Source organism: Elgaria multicarinata, chromosome 3, assembly GCF_023053635.1.
Source record: "Elgaria multicarinata webbii isolate HBS135686 ecotype San Diego chromosome 3, rElgMul1.1.pri, whole genome shotgun sequence".
Lineage (NCBI taxonomy): Eukaryota > Metazoa > Chordata > Lepidosauria > Squamata > Anguidae > Elgaria > Elgaria multicarinata.
This window is the reverse complement of record NC_086173.1, coordinates 85,396,541-85,424,171: the sequence shown is the minus strand read 5'-3', so window position 1 is coordinate 85,424,171 and position 27,631 is coordinate 85,396,541. Positions and strand designations below refer to the sequence as shown.

General features: G+C 39.1%; 1 protein-coding gene across 3 annotated transcripts in view; it reads right to left on the bottom strand.

Moving 5' to 3' along the window:
- Window positions 1–27,631, bottom strand: part of SPOCK1 (SPARC (osteonectin), cwcv and kazal like domains proteoglycan 1) — a 512,554-nt gene that overhangs the window by 315,834 nt on the left and 169,089 nt on the right. For all 3 annotated transcript variants that reach the window (XM_063120773.1, XM_063120774.1, XM_063120775.1), the window contains exon 3: window positions 23,321–23,366. In XM_063120773.1, the coding sequence (XP_062976843.1) occupies window positions 23,321–23,366 (46 nt within the window). The remainder of the gene's footprint in view (window positions 1–23,320; window positions 23,367–27,631) is intronic.

The window sequence follows — 27,631 nt, the reverse complement described above, 5'->3', positions numbered from 1 at the left end:
AAGCATGATTAATTATTTTAATACTGAATTTGAAACTTTTTTTTTTTAAAAAAGTGCTATTGGACTGTACTAGTTCACGCAGCAAAAGAGATGCAAAATCAATTTCATGCTCATTTCCTGAATAACACCTATTTAATGTAGGCATTAAAATAATAAGTAGAAATGGGCTGCACCATTAATTACCTTATACAAGATGTGAATTTCATCCAAGGGATTTTGGGGTGGAATGTGTGTAAGGGTTGTGATGAAGGAAAATGACATCTAACCCAGTTCTCTGTTTAAGACCCTTAATTAGCCAATATCATGTAAAACTTGCTCAGAGCACAAGTGGTCTGGGTACCCACCTTGGTGGTTTTTAGTATAACTGGCCTGCAGGCTCCACAAAACTGTAGGCCATCGAACTGAATACATTCCCCCAAACCGTAAACCGCAATTCATCATGAGTCTTCTGCGTTCACTGCTTGTCTACGACTGCAAAAATAGCCAGGTTGTCAAGCTCCCGGGAGACCACAATGCAAGGGTTTGGACTGGCAGGTCAGAAGTTGTGTTGGCTTGCAATACAATGTCCAAAGAGGGAATTCATCAGGAGTAACCCACAACTGTTCATACAAGTTTCATTTGCTAAAGCCTGAAAATGGGGTTTGCATCCCGCACATATTTTCATAGATGTGGGGTGAGAGGGAGAGGAAAGGTGTAAAATATATGTATAGAGTGGTGAGAATTCACTCATTATGCTTTAAAAGTCTTTTCAGCAATTTTTCAGCATCTGGAAATGTTTATTGCTTTTCTTTTGGCTACTGAATCTTCAGGCAAAGCACCTAAAAGGACAAGTCTAAGGGAACTCCACTGTTGTCTTTTTATGACTCACATGGGAACTACACAACTTTTCCAGGGAGGCTATAGAACTTGTCCCAGAACATCCTTTACCTGGGATCATCATAGCTTGAAAACTCTTTGAAATACTTTTCCCCCCCACACACACATTGCCTGCTTTTTCAATTAAAGGGTCTCATTCATTGAAACAACCACTTTGATTTAAAACATATATATCAAAACCAGCTTAGCTGTAGGATTCATGCTTGCTTCTTCCCCTCAGTGAATTTCATTCTTTCTCTGTTTCATGCAACTATGAAAAGCAGATGCAGAGCCATTCACATCCTTGCTTTGCCTTGAAGGCAGCATGTTGTGTCCAAAGTCCCCCGGAAATGAACATAGCCTACCATACTGTTATTGCAGAATAAGTTATTAACCTGATGTCACCGGATTTCCAAACAGTACAATAGCACTGTGTGAAAGTTAGAGATTTCTAAGGTGGTGGTGAGGAGGCGGGGGAGGGTGGGGGATAGGTATTTAAATATCTTGCATTAAATGGTTGAACCTATTTTTTTAGTTTTTTAGAATGCCATCCTGTGAAAACATTTTTGTTCTTATTGCATATTGCATTTTCATTGCTCTTTTCAGTGGTCTACTACCTAAAGCCTATGTAGATGCTTCCTGAGGATCCGACACCTGCTGCTCCAGACATATGAGATACATTTCATAAATTTTGAATCTATCACTTCCAGAATGGGACAAGTCAGTGGAACTCCCTCCTGTCCTGCAACCTCCCCTGACTCAGCCCATTCTGGAAGCTGTACATTTCTGTTTGCACTAGCAAATGCTAATTTCCTGTGGCTGCAGTGGCAGTATTGGATACTGCCCATAGAACTGGACCCAGATATAGGCTGCTTATGCCAGCTCAGCTGCTCGTGCCTAAATCTGGATCAATTCCGTATGCTACAATACTGTACACAGTAAAGCTCCTTAACTTAAATCAGTGAAGAAATGTAGGAACGCATGGAGCACGAGCATTTAATTGAATTCCAAAATCAAACTAAAGAAATAAACATGATACAGAGCATTCAGGGTAAAAACTATTGATCTACTCTTTATTGCTGAAAGTCTTATGGAGAATAATTTTATTATTATCACTATGGTTATGATTATTATTAGGTTATACTACCTCTGGTTCCTTTAGTACTTGACTGTAATTGTATATACATTGTAATGTTCTTTATTTTTAAAAAAATGAAAATAAAAAACCAATCTTTTAAACATTTTCTTATTCATTTTAAACACTGATATGTTACTTATTTCTTTGTTTGTTAAACAGACATTCGAGAAAATAGTGCTGAAGTTACTCAACACCTTTAAAATGACTTACATCGCCCCCACTCAAATAACAATGAAAAATTACAATTACAATTTTAAAAAGAAGCATCCTATTATAAATGAGAGCAGTACTTATATATTATACAACATAGGGTCAATTGTTCACATAACCAAATTTGTGTGCTGTGAATGTATGGATCTGTACAGATACACTATACACTGTGACAGTGCAAAGCTTCTGAAAAAAAAGTGTGTGTGTGTGTGTGTGTGTGTAGGAATAGTTGCATGACAAATGTGAGTTGATTGCAGACTGGGCCTCTAGTGACATTTCTCAGGAAGTTTTCACACATCTCTACCTGTGCACATTCGGAAGCAACAATACAACTGCCATATGCCAAACTAAGAATGCATCTAGGCAGCCTTCAAGCCTCTGACTGATATAAGGATGTTTGTAAAAGTGACTTAAGAGAACTTGACATCAATGAGTGGGAAAGCCTGGTGAGTAACAAAACATCTGGTGTTACACGCACTGAGCCTGGACTCCGAATTATGATGAGAAATGGCTCCTACAGCTTCAGCACAAGAGTGAGCATAAAAACGCGGACTATCAGTCATAGCTTTCCCACTGAAATGTGCAGATGTGAAAGCTGCAGCAGGCCTTGTTGACCTTAAGAGTAGCCTCTTTAGCCATGAAAGGGATGCTATCTATCACAATAGGAAGATGGAAAGCTCATGGGTGGGCTGTTTAACTAAGCTGAATCACCAAGAAGCCTTCTGTATTAGGTGTCAAGATAAGAACATAAGAAGAGCCCTGCTGGATCAGACCAAGGGTCCATCTAGTCCAGCATTCTTTTCACACAGTGGCTGCCCAGCTGCCCACATGAAACCCATAAGGAGGACATAAGTGCAACTGCACCCTCCCAGGCATGTTCCTCGGCCTCGGATACTGGAGGTAGCACATAGTCATAAAGGCTAGTAGCCATTGTTAGTCTTCTCCTGCAGGAATTTATCCAATCCCCTTTAAAAGCCATCCAAATTGGTGACCATCACTACATCTTGTGGTAATGAATTCCATAGTTTGACTATACGGTGTGTGAAAAAGTACTTTCTTTTATCAATCAGCTTCATCGGATGACCCCGGGTTCTAGTATTTTGAGAGAGGGAGAAAAATGTCTCCCTATCCACATTCTCCACACCATGCATAATTTTGTACACCTCTATCATGTCTCCCCTTAACCTCCTTTTCCCCAAACTAAACAATCCCAGCTGTTGTAACTCTCCCTCATAGGGGAGATGCTCCAGCCCCTTGATCATTTTAGTTGCCCCCTTTCTGCACTGTTTCTTCCCAGCTCTACAATATCTTTTTTTATATATCTTCTAATTGTTACTACTGCAAAGAATTCTTAAGATTCACCACAGTGGTTCAGAACCTGCAGTGAAGATGCATTGCTTTTGAAACAAAAACTATATGAGTTCTCTATTTTGAATTGCACTTTAGGACAATATAGTCCATATGGCAATGAGGACTGGCTACTTTCTCTGAGTACCAAATCCAGTTTAAATATAATGGGTTGGATCCAGATCCTTGGCTCCTCCAGTAGGATTTCCATGTCCTTTCCTGCCCCCTAAAGCCACTCATGCACCTTCCAAATTTACTCCCAAAGGTCCCCCACCCACCCCAGAACAGAGTTGGAGGGCACAGAGGGTGTTGTAGGGGGTTGGAGAGGGCATGGGAGTTCCATTCTGCAAGCAGTGTCCTTCCACTGGTGGAACCAAGGACGTGCACCATACCCAGTATCTTACATAGATTTTGCTGACAGTCTTATAGGTGGAACGCTACTTTGCAACATGGATATGGCTGAGAAGGCAAATTTTTCATGCAAATTTTCTGCTGGTCATCTGTCTCATGGATATGATCAAACCCATTGTGCTTGTGGGGGAAAATCTATTTACTAACAGGAATTCGTTTTTGAGCAATATTTGTAACTATGTGACAAGACATATACCTGCTTGCTATGAATCTTCATGCTGAATTAATCCTATAACCCCACTGGGCACATTGCTTAATGTGTCTTCCTGCCTTTTTCTAAGTGATAAAAAGTCAATTTTCATATAAAATAAAAGAACTGCATCTATCAAAAATTCATATCTGATGCAATTTTGAACTACACAATCTATCCAGGCTACATATTTGGAACAGTTTCATACATCAAATACTTTCTTCAGAAAAAATACATATCAGAAAATGCTTTAACAAGCAAAGACACTGTAGATGCATCTTGCAAATCTAATGTGCATTGCAACAATCCAACTTAGATATAACTAAGCCATATATTATCAGAGCCATGCAGCCGTTGTTTGGTGTGCAAGGTAACTGTCACCATCAATGGTGATGGGACTCCTGATACTTCTCTTTCTCCACATTCCTGTCGCCAATAAGTAGCCACAGCATCAGAATACATAATGGATGTGCTGATTCCTGCCTCTTCTGCACTATAGTTCCCAAGTTGCATGTGTCGAAACATTACATGATCAGACGCTGCTTTATTATTGATTGATTGATTTGATTTGATTTGTACCTTGCCTTTCTACCAAAAAATGGCACTCAAGGCAGCTTTCAGGCATAATTAATATTGATTAAATCAATAAATCACATTAAAATGCAATAAAACATAACAATTACAGAATAAAATAGAAATAAAACAGGACCCAATTAACAGGTCAGACCTTCTTGACTAAAGCAATCTTTGCCTGCTAGCACAAGGAAAGCAGCGAGAGTATGAACCTAGCCTCCCTTGGGAGGGAATTCCACAGCTTGGTAGCAGCCACTGAAAAGGCCCTCTCTCTGGTTGCCACCAAATGCACCTCTGAAGGCAGCAATCTCAAAAGAAGAACTTTTGGTAGCTCATGTGGTGGTGATGACAAGTAGTAGCTTTTCCTAGCATTGATGGCTTGGCAGCTATACCCTTAGACATGCAGACTTGATGGTGTCGAGGTATTGATTAATTTTCCAGAGTGCGTGCTGACTGCGAATAGCTGGAAGCACACTGGTTAATAGCTTTAAAGTCCTACTTGAGGAATAAATCAAGTACTCACGTTGTTTTATCAATAAGAAACTTTACTGACAATGAATAATTTTCTTTACAAAATGGTCATAGAATATTTACAGCCTCTTCACCAAACAAAATAATAACAGCAGCAACCTAACAGAAAACCTGACAACAAGATGTCTTTAAACATGGACATCTTAAATACATTTTTCCCTTGGCTCAATTAACCAATTGTCTCTTTTACATGTCTTACACGTAGACCAAAACTGCCAGGCTCCGGTCTGGCCCCTGCTGGCATTCCAAAGACAATTCTGCCAAGCACATTTAACTCCATAATGTCCTTTTCTTTCTTCTGTGGATAAAAATATCCCCAACACCCTTTCATTTTTTAACTACAGAAATAAAAATTACATTTCATTACATTTCACCTGTAACAATGCATTTTACATGTTTACAATAATCCCAACATTGTAATCATTTCTCTGTGTTTTAAATTTACCAAAGGCTTTGTGAATATGTCAGCTTCATTCCTGCTTGATTCACAATACTCTAAATGAATTATACCTCTGCTTAGATGTTCTTTCACATTATAATACTCGATTGCTATATGCTTAGACCTGGATTTTAGAATTCCTGAAATAGCTAGTGCAATACAAGACTGCGAATCTGCCTTTAAACTAACTGGCAGAGACACCTCGATCTTCAGATCTGATAACAATTATGTGAACCATGTTATCTCTCCACACAGGTCAGACATAGCCCCAAACTCTGCCTCACAGGTAGAAGTTGCCACGAAACTTTGCTTTCTGGACTTCCAAAAAATAGTGGAGTCACCAAATTTTATTACCATTCCACTTATTGATTTCCTATCTTTTATACAACTTTCCCAATCCGCATCAGAGTAACAGTGTAATTCTGTACTGTCTGTGGTAGACATACATAACTTGAGGTCTTGTGTTGCTTTTAAGTATCTCAAAACTCTTTTTGCTCCTTGCCAGGCAGCAATTGTTGGACTGGACACCTGCTGACTTAAGATATTTACAGAATAGGTAATATCAGGTCGTGACCACTGACTGAGATACAGGAGACTGCCAATTAACGATTGGTAAAGCTCTGGGGATTCAAACTTTTCTTCACCCAGGCACTGTTGAAAACCTGGTGCCATGGGGCTTTGGATTCCTTTGCATTCTGTCATCCTGTAATCTTCCAGCAAACTTAAAACTTTCTGTTTCTGGCTTATTAGGTAATTTCCATTGGAAACCTTTTCTACTCTACACCAAGGTAACGCCTAACTTCCCCCAGAGACTTCCGTTTAAACTTTTCCTGCAGTTGGGCTGAGAATTTCTGAATGTGGTCTTGGGAACTCCCTGCCACCAGCAAATCATCAACAAACAAAAGCACAATCATGTACTCCTCTCCTTGCCCCTTTACATATAGACATGGATCAGCCGTGCTGCGGCTGAAAAACATTTCTTGTTCTAAAGCTTTGTTCAGACAATCATTCCAGGATTTTGCTGATTGTCTGAGACCATACACCGCTTTATGCAACAACCAAACTTTTCGACTTTGTTTTTCAAAACCTTGTGGCGGCTGCAAATAAATAATCTCTTGCAAATTTGCATGGAGATAAGCAGCGTCAAAATCAAACTGATTTAAGCATAAATTTTTCTGTGCTGCCAATTTTAGAACAAGCCTAAGGCTTTCTGCCTTACATGTGGGTGCGAAAACTTGGTCATAATCTTCTCCTTTTCGCTGAGAAAACCCTCTCGCGACTAATCTTGCTTTGTAAACAGTTTCCCCTGTTACTAATTTCTTCTTATACACCCATCAAGATGAGATGGCTCTTTGCCCTTCAGGCAAATCTGTTACTTCAAAAACTTTATGCGCTTTAAAACACCCCACAGATCCTGCTCAGCTTGTGCATCAACCATGAGAGAGTCTTTTTTCATTTGGAGAACCCCTATCCTTCTCTCAATCGATCCGTTTTGCCACGGGGCTTCTGGATCAACCTGTGCGTGATTCCTGTTTTCTTGAACCACTTACAGAACTCTTTTGATACAAACTCACCCCCCTGATCCGATTGTACAGAAACAATGGGCTTGTTAAAGAACCTTTCTGCCCAGGAACACCAATCTCTAAAAGATTCAAAAGCTTCTGCTTTTCATTTCAGTAAATTACACCAACTGAAATGCGTGTAATCGTCCAGAATTACAAGCACGTAACTGGCTCCACCTTGCATAGGCGTGAATGGACCTACCAAGTCGATAAACACTAATTCAAAAGGCTTTTGTGACACCCTGTCACTTTTCCTGCAGATGTTCTGCACCCGGGATTTTGTTTGCTTACAGATTGAACAATCAAGAAACTTCTTGCAGTTCTGCAAGTTTAACCCTGTACACATTTGAGGCATATGACTTAAGGCTTTAAAACTTGCATGACCTAGACACCTGTGTAACACGTGTACACAGTCTTTATGGTCTGGCACATTACCTGTCTGTGCCACCCTTTCTTTACTTGCACCCATGTAGAACAATCCATCTCTAACATGTTCCAGTGCCACCTTGACCACATGGCACGCATCCTTCTGAAACATAACAACGTAGCCTTCGGATGTTAAAGCACTAACAGAAAGGAGACAAAAATCTAGCTTTGGGACGTATAGAACTTCTTCACATTCCCTCTCCAGACACGGAACGTAACAGCATCCAATTCCTTCTACAGTCGACGTCCGTCCATCATCAAGCGTGACTGACTTCACCTTGCTTGGCTCCAACTTCCGAAACGCCTGTGGATTATTGGAAATGGTTTTGCTACTCGCAGAATCTATTAACCACGCCTCCTGGGTGGCTGCCTTCTTTCTGCCATATGTGCATCCCATATGTGCCATCTCATTTAATCCACACATCATTAGAGGCTTTGATGCAGGTGCCTCCTCAAATGAAATCAGCAGACAGCTACTAGGAGCAGAGCCTTTTCAGTGGTGGTGCCAGCATTACGGAATCTCTCCAGAGAAACCTGCCAACTCCAGACTACATGGCTTCAGGCAAGAGGCTAAAATCTGGCCTTCCAAAGGCCTTTAGGTCAATTTTTTGTTGGTTCTGATGCTTGTTTTTTATTCTTGGTTTGTTTTTATTTTCTGTTTTGTGGCCTTGTTTTTGTTGATTGTTTTTGTTTTGATTCCAACTGCTCTAATGCTCCTACATTGTAGTTTTGTTGTATTTAGTCATTTCATGGTTTGTTCTTATACTATTTTTAATTTTGTGTTAGCGTGGCTTGTCTTTGACAAGAAAAATGGGATATAAATGCTAAAATCAAAGTCATCATTTACATTTGCATGTACATTTCACAAATGATATTAAATTTAGTAAGTGGTACATGAACAAGTAGACTAATAAGAAGTGGCCTTAAGATACTAGCTGCACTGAGAATATTAGAGGGTAAAAATGCAATGGTTCTATGAATGTGAAGGTACTTTATTTAGCAATAGGGAAATTCTTTATTTGCAAATATGGTATCTTTTCAAGCAAATGGAAATGTAGGAGTAAAATTACCTTCACATTTAAATTCCATTTTTATGGGCCTCTGTTAGAGAGTGGCTTTGAAGTACCAGCCAGTATTTTACAGATTTCAGTACTGAAAGACGATAGTGTATTAAACTCATGTAAAATTCACAATGGGAAATAGAACGTTTGACCTCTGTTTCATACGTTCAGTCTCTAAAACCATCCTGATGCAGTGATTTGCAGTTATCGACATTACTGTTTGCATTAAAACAAACTGAACAGTGTTAAAGTAGCATCTGGTTTAAAGGGCTATTGGTGCTTTTATGGTTGTTTGCTTTGCTTTTCCTTGGTTACATTGCTACAATGCAAAACTTGTAAAAGTTACCATCACAAATATATTATTCTTTAAAATACAGCATTTTTCATGCCTAGTTGGAGAAAACTTTGTAAATTCCTTTGTGTGGTGGAGGAATATGCTACAGTGGCCCTGTTCAGACAACATGCTAAACCATGCTGCTTAACCACAAAATGCATTCCATTAACCATTTTGTGGTTAAGCAGCATGGTTTAGCATGTTGTCTGAACAGGGCCAGTGAGGAGAATGTAGCTGAAAAATGTAAAGCACCATAAGAAATGGCCTTGTAGGTCTCTGCATTCTGGAAAGATAAATATGAAAATTGCCCCCTATTAGTGTGATTCATACTGTCTTAGTGGTTGGACCATTTCAGTAAGACAGCTTTGTTTCTCCAAGTAGTTTTAGTGGCCAAGGCTGCAATCCCTTATACATTTACTTGGGAGTAAGTTCCATTGAACTCTATGGGGCTTACGTCTAAGTAGACATGCATAGAATTACTCTGTATGTAATTATCTTTCAAAATTTTGACGTCTCAGTGTACTCCGTTAGCTCAGGTGGTGTACCAGCAGGTAGCCTTAAAGATAAATTTTGAAACTTGGAACCCTTTTGAATTGCTGGGCCTGTTAGTAAAGAACTACTCCTCAGGGTCTCCCTCCATGCAGATTTGATTCTAAGGCTAGGTCACACCATCTTGTTCTGTTTTGAAAGCAGAGCTTGTTTTTCCTCTCTCTTTTAAATATGCATTTTCTTAATTTTCCTAAACTAATTCCAGCTTTGTCCACTATTGCTTCTAGGCATGAGAGGCAATAAGATTTTGGGAGAAAGAGGGGAATTTTCTTCAGAAAAATGATGGAAAGTCTGACGTGCAATTCAGGCTAAGATTATGCTGTGTAGATACGTTTTAGCAGTATGTCATGTCAGTGTGTCAGACCCTCACCAAGGTTGTGCCTGGGAGGTGGGAAGAATATAGAGGAGTTGGCTGTTATGGTTAGATGTATTTTTAAAAAGGAGCAGGTAAACTTCTAATAAAATGTTAGTTTAAAAAGTGTCTGAGTTATTTTACCTCTTCATTTATTGGTCTTATTGCAAGTAAGACACTAAATAAAGGGAATTTTAAAAAATCCTCATCGAAGTGTATAGTACATCATACTGCAGGACACAAAGGCAAATTAGATAATTAGAATTACCATTGTGTTTATAATAAGGCTTTATATCTATTTTTCTGAAGAATATGAATCTGTATCTAAAAATACACCTGATATTCAAAGACTGTTCCTCTTAACAGTATTTTATTCTTCAGTATTTTATGGCTTAGTGTAATCTTAAGTATTACCATCTATTTTAATTATGCGCAAACAGAGACAAATAGATTCAGGGTTAAGTAAGGCCATACATACGAAACTAAATGTAAAAGTTAAAGCAGAGAGTTAATGTCAGTTCTATGGGGAACTAGATCTGGTGTTTCAGTTGAACATTTAAGGCATGAGACAACCAAAGTTCATTTTTAATACTCATTTATTCATGTTATACGGTTAAGCATATGCTTACATCTCTATTGTTGAAATCCATAATGTTTAAGATGGTTTAAATTGGGTATTATAATTTAAGGATTTCTCACTGAAGCTTTAATACAATTTACTTTCTTTTATCACATATTGTACTTGTATTTAAAGACAGGCTACAATACTATACCCATCTACCTCGGAGTAAGCCTCACTGAAATCAATGAGACTTAAATCTGAGGAGACATATATTGAATTGTGCTGCTAAACATTTAAAGATGAGATCAAAGATGTGTTGGGATAAATGTTAGTAATATTAGGAATGTTAACATGATGTATTCAATTAATTCTTAAAATGTTAGGAGGCTAGCTGAAGATATATATAAAAATGACATTTATGAAATCTTCAGTTCAGCCTTTGGCCATTGACCATATGGAACTATCAGCTTTTTTTATGGCAAGTCAGTAAGTGGTCAAAACAAGTGTCTAGTGACAGTCTCACAAAAATGAGTAATTTCACACTTGCCATGTTGAACCAAATAGTTTGATAATATTCATTCAGGATTCAATAGGAAGCAAATGGTTATTTTTGCCCCACTATAGGTACTGCGTTCACAAACCTAGGAAGATTATGTTATCACTAATGTGTCTTGTTGAGAATAGATTGTTTCTGTATACCCATATGTGTATGTATATCTGCTAACTGAGGATGCACTCTATACATCTATGAAATGTGTTCTAGTCCACTAACATTTATGATGGTATAAACAAGTACTCTTTAAGTTACCATAAAATTATTTGTTTTGCTATAACAGAATAACATGGTTACCCTTTCTGGAAGTTGTTGTTTACCAGTATATTTTAAAATGTTTTTTAAACTAATTATATACTGATTTTCTGTTAAAAGATCCGAAGCTTCTTTTCCACAAGTTTAACATAAACCACAACAAACTAGCAGGGGCAGTATACAGACTAAAATTCGAAGGGTAACATAATAAAAGCAGCAGTCATGAATTACCCATTCAAAACCTTGTATAATGAAATGTCTTAACACATGGCATAAGCAATAAGTAAATGCTATAATTTTGTGCTTTTGGCCAATGGATAATTGCCATTTTCATTTCAGAGTTTTCTATGACCCCAAACAACCCATGATAACACCAAGATTTCTAACATTTAATATTAAATGTCAGCAACCACTAAGTATCTTCAACTAACAGCACAGTTTCAACATTTTAATAATTTACTAGTATGTATCTGTCAAACTCAGTAACCTCATATACCTTCCCCCAGATGATTTGGATGTCAATTCCCATCTGGTCCAGCCAGCATTGTAAATGGTCAGGAATATTGGGAGTTGTAGCACACACCTTCCGGAGGGCACAAGATTGGGGAAGGCCGCTTTAGATAATCAAAGAAATACTCTCATGCTCTCACATAATATCAGAGAAAGAAACTCACAGACTGCCTTAAAGATTCTAGATAACATGGGCTCAACTCGCTAACTACTGTTCTCATGTAACTTCTATTCACTTTTAAAGGACTTGCATAGGAGCAAAAGGCACATTAGCTTGGACTTCAAAAGGCACTTCTGCTTCTGCAAGGCAGTCTCCCTGAATTCTTCAGATTTTGGTGTTTCACTGCAACATCCCATGCCATTGCCAGAGGTAACCTCTAACCCTGGAGCAGCAGCTTCTGGGAAAGTGCAGGGGATTATTCCTAGAGGAGCCCTGGAAATCCCTTGTTTTGTTCATGCCTCTCTGGATCCAACCCAATGTTAAAAGTATGCCTTTGTTATTCTTAAAGCGAATTGAATTACCAAGCTGACAGCATGTCAAGCACACAGACATTTTAATAATATAACTTGCTGTGGATACTTGAAGTCAGGTTTTGTCCATCTGCATTGTGTCAGTTCTTACAGCTATTCTGACTATATATGTTTATGTTAAGCACTTCATTTCATTCACATTGTTTTGGTTATTGTTCTCTGCATATTCAAACACTATTATAACAATTCTGATTTACTGGGTAAGCAGTCTTATTAATAAACTTATAAAACCAGGATACAGAAAACCGCACAACAGTATAAACTGCCAAATAGGAAATCTGCCAAGTGAAACAGAAATAATAGAAAGATTTTAGAAAACGGCACAGTTATGGAAAGCAAAAAAATACGGAAATAAGCAACTCTAGAAAATGGATTTATGAGTGGCTTCTTTTTTTAAAAAAAGCACATCTTGGTTAGGGCTAAAAGAAAATTAAAGCCTTCAAAAATAATTGCATGTTCCATGATTTTATCCTGCATCACAATTCTCTCATTATCTCCTTCTGGAAGGTTGTTCATTAAGTTAGTCTTCCTTCTCTCCTCTCCTGCCCCCTGCCCCAGGACTGAGGACCAAACTAAATTTTAAAATCACTTCACTGGCTGCCAATGAGTTTCTGGGCAAAGTATAAAGTATTGCCCCCTGTCTATACAACAACAGGATTGCTCCTCATTGAATATAAACTGGAATTTTCATTGATTCGAACCTAGGCAAAGAGCATCAAACTGCAGCAGCAACAGCAATTTATCTCCTGAATTCTTTTGTAGTGCAGTTATTAATGCGCACATACGTACATATGATGCTACGGAGGAGAGAGGAGCAAAGCTATAAATTTTATCTGCGGACCTCCGCAGATTCATATAACAGAAAAACAGAGAAAAACCGGGGGGGGGGAGAGGGAAGGAATGAAGCAGCAAAGGAGGACACGAGGGGGGGGGGAAGCAGTGCGTTGCAAAGGACAACCCTCCAAAAAGAAAACGGAGGCTTTTCTCCAAGAAGCAAGACAGGGATTAAACATGTCTCCTCCCTCTGGCTGCCCATTCCCCCTTCTTTGTTTTAATATTATAAGCTCTATCTGCGGAGCTTCGCAGAATCATATAATTTAAAATGAAAATGGTGGGACGGAATGAGAGCCAGAGGAGGGCGCAATAGGTGGGAAGGTGGGCAATCGGCCAATCACTTTGTCCTGCCCTGAAAGCTTTGCCCACATGTCAAAATGCGATTTAACTCCCCCAAAGACACATAACTATAACGTGGTGCAAACTCGGACATTGATCCAAAAGTCGCGGTAAATTGCAAATGTGAATATGCACATTATCGCATTAAAAACCCAGCACTGTGGCAAATGGATGGCTGAGGTCCACCTGGTAAAGAATCTAGGTTTGGCAATCAACCAGAAAAGCAATACCTTACATTATAATTTTTTGTTTAAATTGGGCATTCTTGAGTAAAAATCGGCTGTAACATATTCACTTAGGGCACATGCTTGAACTGTGTTGCCCACATCCAGACTCTAAGGAATCAAGTAGATTTGTTCAACCCTATTTCACCTGCAACTGCAAGGTGCATGTCTGTGTTTCTTACCTAGCCTCTCCCCAACAGATTCTGTTGAGTCTAACTACTGAGTCTTAGGCCATAGCTAGACCTAAGGTTTATCCCTGGATCGTCCAGGGGTCAAACCTGTTCATCTAGGTTACACACAGGGGATCCAGTGCTCAGGCAGGGGCGAACTCTGGATGATCCCAGGATAAACCTTAGGTCTAGCTGTGGCCTTAGAGGTGTAAGAGCAACATAGTGGCTTGGCAGCAATACATTGCAGGTATTGCTTTTATATCTATTTTCACCCAGCTTGTTCAAGCACAGGCTTAGCCCCACTATATCTCACAGCACCAGCCATAGGTGCAAATGCAATTCTCTCCTCCTATTGGAGCTCATCAATCTTCACCTCCTGACTGATCCTCTTCCACTATCTCAGTCCTTACCTAAGCACCACACTTAAAAATAAATAAATAAATAAATGAATAAATATTTTGAGCTGTGTGTGCACAAGCGATAACCTTATGCTTTCAGCATTAACTGAAAGTTTTCATCTCTGAAAAACAACTTAGGGCCAAATTAGAAGTAGCATTAATTAGACAATTGCAATTTACATGCAAAGTTGTTCTTTTGTAAATAGCAGCTGGCTCTGTGTGTGTGTGTCTTCCTGCCATGGTTCCAAAAAAATCATTGCATGGAAAGGTTTGAACTGGTGCCAATGGAACCTTTCCTTAAAAATGAAAGAGCATCTCTGGAGAGGTATTTTTCGTCAGGACTGGAGGAGTGGTGGTGGTAGGAGGGAAGTTTAACTCTTTGGCCCTGTTTGCATGATCACAACAACTGAAACCACCCACGTGCAGCCCAGATTTCCCTAATTACCCACACTGGCACAGTTAGCTGTCTCGCCCAAATCTGAGCAGTATGGCTTGCTTGAGGTGGGCAGCAACGTTCAAATAAACAAACAACAGCCCAAGGAGTAATTGGAGAGTTGCTGCCCACCCCAAACAAGCCTTGCCACCCAGTTCAGACAACAGCTCAAGCTGCACTGACGCGGGTGATTAGGGAGATCATGTCCAGCATGCCCTTGGCTTGTTTCAGTTGGCGTGATCATGCAAACCCGTCATTTCTCTCCCTATCCAAGGCTGCTCCCCTAAAACTATTATAATTGGCACTTCTATACTCTCTTGCACCAAGAATTCTAGGAAAAATGGATATAATTTAATTCACTAGGCAGGTTTCCCTCACTCATTGTATCCATCTGCTTGCTTATTAGAAATAATAATGGTCATTCAGTGGGACCAATAATTTTAATTCAAAGCATATATTTTTGCAGTACAAAAATCATCCCATTACTTCCAGTGTTTCTGTCTTTTGGGTAATGATGCCTTTTAAAACGCCATATGGCAAACAAATTATAAACCATTCTAAACTGGTTCAGTGAATCTAATACTATCAGTGTTTATTCTTTATTGGTTTACATTACCAGAAAGATTAGCAGCATCTGTTTATATATCTAGGAATTTTGCAAATCTGTTAAGAACAGAAATGAATCTCAGTTGCAATTCCATGTAAAATTTCCTGTGTTTGATTAGTTATGGATTTATTTTAGCTTAACAATACACATATTGATATATTACATTCTTTAAAATAGTCATGGCACCTGGGGGTAAGTTGCAGAGATAGTATTGGGATTCTGTTGGACTACTACTCACCCCTGCTGTCCCATCATCTTCCTGTCCGAGCTGGCTAAGTTGTTACTGGGAATGGTATTGGTTTTTCCTAGACTAAGTATGTCGGCAGATATCAACATCCATCCTGAGTCCCCCTTGTCTGTAGCAGTCAAGATTTAATGGTTTACATAGCAACCATGACCTTGTCTGAATGATATCTGCTCCTACTCAGATTGCAGGACATGCTCTGGATTAGGAAAATACCTGATAAGGTTTAGATGTGCTGGGCATTGAAATGGTCCACCCTCAGAAACTGGTGAATTTCTGTGTGCTCTGGAGGACTTTCTTGTTACAAGACCTTATGATTCTGTTGAAACTCCGATTGATTTCTCAAATGGGGAGATGGTCTGGGTGGTCTGTTATGATCTCTTCTAGTTGCCCTCTATCAATTGGTAGAGCATGGCTTCCTTGGCTCACATCCATTCTGATTCCACATTGAGAGCAGGAACTGTCATAATGACAGAAGTAGCTGTTTATCATATTTTGTTGGAAAGGTTTCAACTTGTTCAACATGAGGATGTGGACAAGTTCCTTGAAGGACTTCAGCGAACTACTTCTGTGGCGTTCACACTGCTTGCACACACCTTCTATCAGCTGAAGGAATTAGGGTGCTTTTATGGGGTGTGGGCATATTTCTTTATTTCAGTAGATGATCAGTCTTGCACCTAGTGGGGGCAAGTAAGGTGGACAGGAAATTCAAGTGCTCTGTATCACATGAAATAGAACTTTTGAATGTCCTTTACACCCTCCAAGAGATGCTCAAGCTCTCAGTGAAGGAAACCATGTGTATCCGCCCAGAAGGGAAATATGGATAAAATGAAACATGGAGAACAGAAAGTGCAGGGTACCTGCATTTCCTGTTATTTCCACATTCCATCACATCAGAAGGCACCTTCATTCACAGCAAAATGTGTCCTTTCTTGCCACAAACCCACAACTCTTACTGACAAAGTACAGAAATTAGCTTTCCTGTCCAGTACCAGGACGATCTTCAATTCTGAACATGTTATGACCAAGAGTAAAAGAGCATACAATGCTGTGGCTTATGAGCTCTCAAGCCTTAGTTTTCCTCTCCCTACTGGGTGCCATTGTGAGTCTACAGGGGTAAGAGAGGAGAAAAATATCCTTTCATCTTCCTGCCTCTCTCACTCTACTTGTTTTCTCATTCTCTGTCAAGTCCTCATATCTGAAGTGAAAGAATCCTGCTAGGATATCTAAGAAAAAAATGAATCAATATCGTAATCTTGGTGGAGAACAGAATACTAATGGCAATGTTAATAATATAATTGTCCTATGGCTCTCTGTATTTGAGGTCTAGGGTTCATCATCATCATCATCATCATCACCACCTCCCCCTCCTCATACGGGAGTGAGACTTCAACCTGGCAATGATGTGCTATCTATCCTGACTTTAACACACGGAGAACTAAGGAAAGTAAACACATTTTCTAGAAATAAAATGGGCCCAAGCTTTGCAATTAGCAATAGTACATGGTAGGCTATTTTCTTTAACTGACTCTTGAGGATTGTAGCAACAAAACATGCTAACTCAGCCAGGCTGGAGGGGAAGGAAGGAACTAAGTTCATATCTTTTATCTCAAATTTGCCCAAGGTGAAAAAAGAGCTACTTAAAACAGCATGTCTTTTAGGAGAGGTGAGAGATATAGAATATTCTACTTATTTTCTAATGCTAATGTAGCATTAATTCCCCTGCCCACAGATACTTGCCATAGCACCATACTATATGGAAGAACTGTATATAAGAATATTGGGTTGGGATGCCATTTGTATAACTTGAATAACTCAATCTGCTTGGATGTTCACTGTCTTTCAATAGACTCTTTATGCTGTTGTCCAATACATGTTTACTCAGATGCAAAATCACTTAGTTTAATGATACTATTATGTGAGTGCAGATGGAAGAGAAGCTTGGGAATTAAGGGTTGGATTTCTTATTTTTACTCCCCCCCCCCCCCCCGTAAGCCTTATATGCATAAATGCAGTGCACAGGATCAAGCCAATTTAACTGTGAGAAACAATATTTCAATGTGGTTTTGATGAGTGAATGCCAGGATAGGTCATATGACGAAATCTAAATGAAATTATATCTTATTCTGTAGTCCGTGATTTACACAATTTAAGTAAGTACAAACAGTGTAAGACATTTCAGTCTTATGATGGGGACTAGAATGACACTCTTAATGATAATGGAAAATATATATTCTGTGCTGCTATATAACCAGTGGAGTCTGCTGGCTCAGATTTCGGTGGAGCTGTGAAGCCCCACTGAATCAGAGCCACCGGCCTCCACTGATTGTATCTATAATCTTATCATATATATATATATATATATATTTCTTAGATTGTCCTAAGGAAATGGGACATATCTATCTGCCAGAGTTCATTATCTTATGACAAGTGCCCAATTTATGAGGGTTGACTGCTGAACAGCTTAATCAATAATTTTAAACAGGTCACTAATTATATGTCAGAATACAATAGCTGTGCTTTGATTTTGGGGGAGGGCAGGTGCAAAATAGTTTCAGAGTCCCTTCGCAGGCAACTCAGCATTCACTATAACAGCAGACTGATTAGCAGCTTGAAAGTAAGGCAATTACAAATGTAAGAGAGAGAACTGACATCATTAGAATTCTAAGTACACAAGGACATTAGCATCCTAGGAAATATAGGGCAGTAAAAATCAGTAGCTAATGCAATGCAGGAGCATATGGATTACTTGTATAAAATGGTCACATTTAAGTAAAGAAATGAAACAACCCTTCCACCACTGCCTGACACATCAACAAATACACATATCTAATAAGGGCAGATGGAAAGCTTGTTGATTATGTACTGATTAGAAAATAGGTGCTACCAGTCAGAAATAGCTTATTTGCATGAACACGATAATTATATATTTGAATGTCCACAGAGGAAACTAATTATGCGCCAATCAAGAGGAAAATCAAAACCTTACTTAAATCCTGGAATCAAGGCTGAACGGTGGGTTTAGGTAGTCCACAGATATTCTGCTAAGCATCTAGTCCAAAGAGAGAGATTTCATTGATATTCCAGTAGTTGCAGAATGGAATCTTGCATGCACAACTGTCTAAAACAGTCTAAGATGGCACATTGTTTTAACTGTTTTAATTGTTTTACTGTTTTTAAATTATATATTGTTTTAACTTGGTTCATGGTTTAATTTGCTTTTAGCTGTGTATATTTACTGTTTTATACTGTATGCTTTTATCTGTATGCCGCCCTGAGATCTTAATGATATAGGGTGGGATATAAATGTTTTAAATAAATAAATAATAAAACCCTAGTCCTAAGGTTGCATCTTGAAAGACACAAAAGAGAAATTCTAGGGCACAGCAGCTTGGCACAATGCAGCTATATTGTAGCAATGATTATATCTTGAATACAGTTTTAGCACTTAATAAGAAACATACTGATCTATAACTCCTCTGATGTGTATCACATTGCATAGCAATGAATATGGAAAAGAATACTTTTGGTCTGTAACGTGTCTGTAAAGTGTCAGCAGAATGTCTGGGATTATTATATTTTTTATCACACAGCTGGTTGGTTACTGCACAGTGATTTACAAAAGCACATGACTTGTAACGCTGACCACCAGTCTGGGATGCAGATATGCAAAAGTGCCAGCAGTGCTTGTTTGCCATGCAGAATAAAGACGATCAATAGCATCTGCTTACATTTTAATGAGGCAAGACTCAGGGAAGGTTAATTGTTCTGCATGTTCTCCTTGCCAATAACAGAGTCTTGGGAGGGGGGGGAAGGGATGTTTTTATCCTATTTGGGTTTTTTTTTTGTTTTTTTTTGGAGTTTCAATGCAGAATGAGATGCTTCTTTCATTTTGTTGAGTTCAGTGGAATTATAAGATCTACTGTGGGGAAAATGACACTCTTATTTTCTAATGTCAAGTGTGATGCCCGATTTCAGTTTATAACCTGCATTAGTGCTACTTTTCAGACATATAGGTTTAAATTCTTTACCTTATAACTCAATGGGCAGAAATGGTTCAGCACAATGTGTACAAAGCCACAGCAAGATTGGCAATGTGTCCAATGATGTTCAATATAATTTTGAAAGGAAGTGCTCTTTTAGGATAAAAAGCAGGCATGCTCAATCTGTGGTGTTCCCCCACTCCAGCCGGGGGTGACATGGGACACCTTGAGGAAGGGCACACATTTCCAAGAAGAGGCGGGATCCTGAAGAAGGCAATGCTTTATGCCCCCCCTTTTGACTTGAGCCAAGACCTGGGTGGATAATATGTTCCCATAACAGGGGACATTGAATTTGTGGGCAGGCAGCTGCACCAGGGCTTCCCTATCATCCTAATGTGATTTGGAAAGGACGGAGATAGACAGAGCTATTTCTTTGAAGTTACAATGTTTCCTTGAAATGGGTTTATGGGTGGAATTATAGATATCCCATTCTATTCCTCTTTAGGCAGTGCTTGGATTAATATCCCAAGGACAGATCCTTGCATGCAGCAGCAATAGGCTGCATGCATATAAGTATGATCAAGGATCTATGCATGTTCATCTGTCCAATAGATGATAGGCAATAATGTGGGAGTGGCAGAAGCTAGAGTAAGTTTTTAATGGTGGAAGAGTTCAAAGCATTCGAGGAATACTGCTATAGGGTGGCTGGAAATTCCCGATGCTACCAACGAGATCCTAGACAGTGATAGCTAAGGAGACTCTGTATGATAGAGAAGCTAGCAGGACTTGTCAAATTACTTTCCTATAATACTTGTCGTTTCCATGTATCTCTGGATTATTAAAACAGAACAGGACTGTCTAGGAAGGGATTTTGATATTCCTGAAAGAACTGATATCACAGTTTGTTTGTTTGTTTGTTTGATGGATGGATGTCCTGCCTTTATACCCAAAGATGTCACAGACAGAATATTGAGGTAGATAGAATTTATACAGCAATGGTAGGCGACATACTCCTTGTCTATTTAACTTTCCACATGGCAAAGGATTTCTGATCTCATACTTATGCCATCATTTGGTTAGTTCCCCCCCCCCCCCCCAAATGATACATTTCATCATAGCTTTACCAGTATTTGCTTTCCGAGATACGATACTGCAATGTAGTGCTGGCTCTTTTATTCTTTTCTGTGTACCATACACGAGAGAAAGACAGCCCTGACACCTTTTCCTTTAGCACTTTTGATGCATATATCCTTTATCCTGGGAGACTTTTGAATTCAGGATGAAACAAAAATCACATTTAACAACCCAATCCTTCAATGTTAGTATGACACTACTGCTAACATTGACCTTTGGCTTTCATACTGAGGAACCAAACAAAGATATTGCTATTATACGTTCACTACAAAAAAATAAAATAAAAAGGAAAGGAAATAGAGAAATGGAAATACAACAAAAGATGTTGCAGTTGTAGAGATGCCATTTTAGTTGGTACAACTGTATTATCACAAATTTAGAACTTTTACAAAACTATTTATAGATATATAAATAATAGCAAAAGTTAACCAATATGACAACAATTTTGCTGTAAGGGAGGGGTGGGCAAGCATTTTCTTTCTTGAGGGCCAAATTCTCTTACGGGTAATCCATTAGGAGTTGCATGCACATTGTAGGCGGGGTCAAAGCTAGTAGTGGGCAGGGACAGGGTGTCACCCCATTCCTCTCTCTTTCTGCCACCTCCTTTTCTTTCTCTTTCTCTACATTCCTATATTGCGGGCTGACAGATAAAAGGACTGTATGACTGGGAAACAATCTTTTTATTATTTAATGCCTAAAAAACTAGGTACTATGGAGAACACTAGAAAGGAATTTCTTTAAAACCAGGCTCTCATTATGGATTGATTTCCCTTGGATTTTCTCATTTTTCCACTGTTAAATTCCCTCTGTCTTGTTTCTGCCTCTGAGTTGATTTTTTTTTTAGCCTGCATGACAATTTATACAGATTTTTATGTGCAGTTAAAAAACATATTTTTCTACCCTTTTTTTTTCAAAAAAGGGTACAATTCCCTGTGAACCTTTGGAGGCACACACACTTTTAAAAGTGATTTCCCAGTAAATAAAGCGTGTTTGTGCACTTTTTTTTTTTAAAAAAAATAAAGTTTGCATTTTTGTGCAATTTATTTTGTAAACTTTTGAAAAATATATGGATTTTGATAGCAAGCTGTGTTTTGGCTTGTGTTTAGGTTTAGGTATTGCAAATATGGCAAGTTAACATTAAAATTCAAACCCAATTAATGTTTCACCTATCCATAGCTATCTTTGCTGGGAATATTGGCAAGTAATTTCTTTGTACTTTATCAATGATTTGCACAGGACATTTGTTCTCTGAATACATCCTTAGATTATCCAAACTGGTTACTGTGGGCCAGACAGATGTGATGTGTTAGCTTTGAAATTTGAGGAAGAGACACTCTGGAACAGATTCTACAACCCATTCCTCCTGTGCATCTGTGTCATGTCTAACACTACTGCCCCTGTCTTGGGAGAAGATGTTTCAGGTAATCAATCAGAATCAGAACTAGAAGACACAGCGCCAGACACCAGCCAGCGTGTACCAGTGGAGGAGGAAGCTCTCACAGGTGATTCCCCAGCTGGGAATCAGCCCTCTCCTCAAGTGGAAAACACTCAGTGGAAAGTGAAGTTTCTTCCAGAGGTGAGCGTCCCCGACAAGCTAGCTGATGCTAGGGTCAGCCAGAAGCTCAAACGCATGGCGCCGAAGGAAAGCATGAGAAAGTCAGATCGATTACGCCAGAACCAGGCTCCCTGAAGTTACAGACATTTGGGAAGTGGTTTCCTATTCTTCTTGAGCTGACAGTTGTCTTGCTTAGTTTGCATAGTTTTGCCCTAGTGGGACATTTTCAAGAAGTTAGACTTGCTTGAGATAGAAGAGAAGTTTGTTGCCTAATAAAAGCTTTGTAAATTACTTAGCAAGCCTCGTCATTTGCCTCCCATCGAAAGCAAGAGTTTTCTGAAGAACCTGACAATCTGAATCTGTCTCCCTCACCCATCGATGGCAGTTCCAGAGAGGGATATAGATTCGGGAAATGTCACAAAATGAAATGGCTAAACACCCCCTCTGAGAGCATCAGTCACCCAGTTTTCAAAGGAGCCCTATAGGACAGCTAATTAGTAAAAAAAAAAAGAGAAAAATAGGATGTCTTAATTCCACGTCAAATCACATCTGATCCTTTTGTAACACGTTTGGATTCGAATTCAGTGAGATTACCCTAGAAGAAGTGATTTCAGCATGAAAGCACCACCCATTTACAGATATGCAACACATTTTTAGCACCTCAAGCAGGAGAGCCATTAAGGAAAGTATTCCTATGTCAACTTACTTCCATAACTGGATATAAATGGTAGTTAAAGTCAAGTATATTAACACACACTGAATTTAAATATCAACATGAGAGTTAACAGGTAATTTATTTGATGTTGTACTCTGAAACAGTGTCCTAGTTAGGCACTGTTAGGATAAACGAGAATCATGTTCTAAATGGGACTGGGTCCAAACCCTAAAAAAATGGCAAAAATGTCCACATTCTAAAATGGATAGATTAAGTCTTCCTAAAACAAAAAGGTTGTTTGTAATGTTCACAACACAAAACAGTTTAATAGAGTAAATGTAATATTACTTTTTACCTTGATCAAAAGGCTTGTTTGGATTCCAGTTTCTGAAATAATCATCCTAAGAGGAAGAAATAGGAAACAAACAGTTAAAATAAAATGTAAGTGTACTTTTGAGTTAGCTTTATTTAAAAAATAATAATACAAAAACAAATATGCAAAGCTCTTCTTCTATGATTAGCTAACTATTATTCTCTGGCTTCAAGATAAAAGATTTACAAATTTAGCATGCTACTTTCAAACATATACACTAAATAAAATACAGAAAATGAAGATATATATTTCATAATGCAAAATAAAAGTGTTATCTTAACAGCTCCATCGTTTTAATAACAAATGCATAGGCCCAGGTAATTTCAAAGCCATATGATAGACAAACTCTTCTCGGCTTCATTTGTCACTGGGCTTATCTGACAGAGCTATTTTCCTAAGAAATCAGAAGATAGCTTTATTATTTTCAAGTCAAATTCTAAGCCGTCTTTGGAGACCACTGCACTCCCAATGACACAGCCATTGTGTCAGACTGTAATAGGTTCTAAATCCAAGTCCTTAATTGGCTGCTGCAGCAGCTGTACTTATAGTGGCAGCAGGTCTCTCCCCCTTTCCCACCCCTGGATGTGATGGATGAGGCTGGGACAGCAGAGGCAAAACCAGCAGGTAAGTCCATACTTCCATCTGTCTCTGGCTCATGAGTCATGGCAATAGCAGGTGTTAGGGTCCTGGGAACTGTAGCAGTGACCCATATGTTACTTGGACGGAAGGAAGGTGGAACCTACCTGTTGCTGCCACATCCAGGAAAGGGGAAGGGAGAAGAATGGATTATATGAACAAGTAGGTGTGGGAGTGAGAGAGCAAGTTTGAGGTGGAATTCTCTTCTGGCTTGGATTATATCTTATCTAGAGAACTCTGGTGTTCATAAACCGCCCAGAGAGCTCCGGCTATTGGGCGGTATAGAAATGCAATATATATATATAAATAAATAATTGTTTATTACAATTATTAGTACTTAACTTCATATTGTAGTTAAGTACTATGAGTTGCTGACATTCACCAGGCCAGGAATAATGAACTTCTGTGACTTCACTAAATATGATAACAAGGAGTGTTTGACACATTAGAACATAAGAAGTGTCATGTTGGTTGGATCAGACCAAGGGTCCATCTAGTCCAGCACTCTGTTCACACAGTGGTCAACCAGCCATTGGCCATCTGTAGTAAATGGGTGTTTTCCATTCATGTGAACATATGACAGCGGCCTGTGGTCAATTCCACAACACTCAGCAAGCTCCAAGGGAGCTTGCCATTCACTAGCTGAGAATGACCCTGTTCAGACAATGCACTAAGCCATGGTGGTTAACCATTTTGAGCTAAACATTATGGCTAGCATGGCATATGAACCATTCCTAACCATGGTGGTTATATAAACATGACTTATAAAGCCCACTAAATCTCACTGAACACATGGGACTTACTTCCATGTAAATATAGGACTGCGCTCTAACAATGTCATCCTATTTATGTCTACTTAGACATGTTCCATTGACTTCAATGGTGATTACTCTCAGGCTTACTCTCAGAAATCCTAAGTGGGGGATAGGGAGTAACAAAGTGGCTTCACCACCCCATCCACAGCTCTGCTAGCCACATCGAACTGGGCATCAGGTGGGAAGTCTTTTTTTCTTTTTCTTTCTCCTTTTATCCCAGCAGAGCATTGTGGTTGTTTTTATTTTTATAGCAATTTTTAATATACCAGCTTCAATCTGACCTAGATGAGAAGCCTGGATGGGCACCCATCAAGGTATTTATTCATTCATTTATTATTTAATGTATTTTAAAATCACCTTTCAGAATAGTCTACCCCCAAGGCAGTTTACAATAGTCAATTAAACAACATACTCATACAAAACAACACAAAAATGTTAAAATGTAGTATGATCACACAGAAAAAATAAAGGCCAACAAGGAAAAGGCCAAATGTATTTCTCTATAGGGGTAATCCACAGATATGGGGCTACCACAGAAAAGGCCCTCTCCACGGCACTAGGCAGCTGATCAGCTTTGTTCAGGAATCACGCTCTCAGATACTGATCTGAAGGCTTTGACAGTTACAGATGAATGGAGGTGGAAGGAGTGGCTTTGGATCCAGCTGATCCAAAGGCAGCTCCAAATTATCCCTAGCATAGAATGACCCCCATTTTGGGGCATTATGTTTGGCACTCCAAGTGGGAGAACTGCTAATTGTAGTTTTGGGCAGGGGCTTCCACCATGGTGGCCCTCCTCCCAGCTGGCAAAGCACATCCACTAGATTTTAGCTCTCACAAATGGGCAGGACTGCACTGTGAGAGTATCTATTAAATGCTGGAACTATTTGCAAACCATCCTAATATAAACTTTAAATCATTACTGAAAATTATGTATTACACCAAGTACAATGACGCTAGTGATTGAGTAGCTAAATCTGCCTTAATATGAATGTCATATTGGGCCAACATATTCATTCAACACTTCTGCTAAGGATCCTACTGGCTTTTTATGATACTTGGTTATTACCTGTCCACCTCAATATCAGAGAACGAGTGATCTGCATACATTTAAATGAACATATACTGGCAGAAAGGGAATGAGAACTTTTAGGACATTGAAATATGAGAAATTCAGTTCCAACAATATAGGGAACAATAGTTGGTCATGCAAGCAGGCTACTTGCATTGAACAGTGCAGGTGCTGAGTCATGAATTCATGACTTTTTCCAGAGAAAAAATGAAAGAAGGGGTGATCTTGAGTGGGCTAGTCACCACTAAGTTTTAATGAATACACCCCCAATTATCAGAAATGGTAATTAATTGTTTTTAATGTCTCCCAATATAAAATTCAATCCAAATTAGGGCATAATCCTATTGTGAGATTTGTAACCCTCCAAATTTGGAGTACAGGTGGGATGAGCAGTAGAGGTGATCTTCCTCCTGCCATGCATTTTCGCTCACAGTCCTCCCGCCCTCTATTTTTTCTAGATGGGCTTTTTTGTCTGTCTAGATAGGGTGTCTCGGAGGAGGAGGGAAGGAGGAAAGAGAGGCCACAGGACAGTTTGTATCCTGGCCTCCCATTCTCCTCCTGCTCCCCACCCACCGAAACAGCTGCTTTTCCCCTTCCCTGAAGCAGAGAGGCAGCTGGTGCAGTTCTTTCTGCACTTGCTGCAAGGGGAAAGGGGCTCAGATTCCTAGCTCTGAGCTCAAAGCACTGTCTCCAATATTGGATCTGAGAATTTGAACAATCCCATGAGCCCTCAGATGCTATATAGGGGATCGTTCCCTTTAACAAAACAACAAAAAACCAAAAAAAACTGAAAAGAAATATCTCAACTGAAAGCATGTTAAACTACTTGATGCCTAAATATTATCGTACTTAGTTTCATGCATTCCCTTGAAATGTTTTACTACTTTATACATAAGTAGTAACTCAACCCTTCCATGTATCCCAGCATGGCCACCGATAATCAACTGAAGGCTTATTTAGACAAACCAGTGAATATATATCCTATTCTCACCACTGATGAGAACAATGCTATGCATGTTTACTCAGAAGCAGGCCCCACTGTGTTCAGTGGGGCTGACTCTCAGGTAAGCATACATGGTATTAGGAACATACTACACCTGTCCTGAAAGACTGGCACTGATTGCCAATTGCTTTGCGTGCTCAATTCAAAGTGTTGGTTTCAACCTTTAATTCCTTAAACAGCTTAGGACCTGGCTATCTAAGGGACTGCCTGTTTTATTATGAACCTGCCCAGGTATTAAGATCTGCAAGGGAGGGCCTTTGGAGGATGCCATTACCCACAGAGGCCTGTTTGTCAGGTACAGATGAAAGGGCTTTCTCTTGTGTTGCCCCCCAAACTATGGAATGGTCTCCCTTGAGAATCCCCACTTCCTTACCCTTTAGAAAAGGTGTAAAGATGCATACTTTCAATTTAACCTTTTAAAATATGTAGAATATGTAAAATATGCATACTTTCAATTTAACCTTAAACTTTCAATTTAACCTGTAAAATATGTAAAATATGCACACTTTCAATTTAACCTTTTAAAATAATGTTTCCAATATTTTAATGCTTTTGTTTTTATTGTTTTAAGATGACATCATGTAGCAGTGTAGACTTCACATTTGAGGAACATTGGTGAAATCCAAGATTGCACAAGTGTCTTCTGCTCATGCAACATGACTTTCCCTTTACTCTCTTCCCTGCTGCAGCCCCCCCACTACGCCCCCCACATTTCCCCTCCCTACAGTGTGGAAGCTGCAGGGAAGGCAAACCATTCTGCATGACGTTTC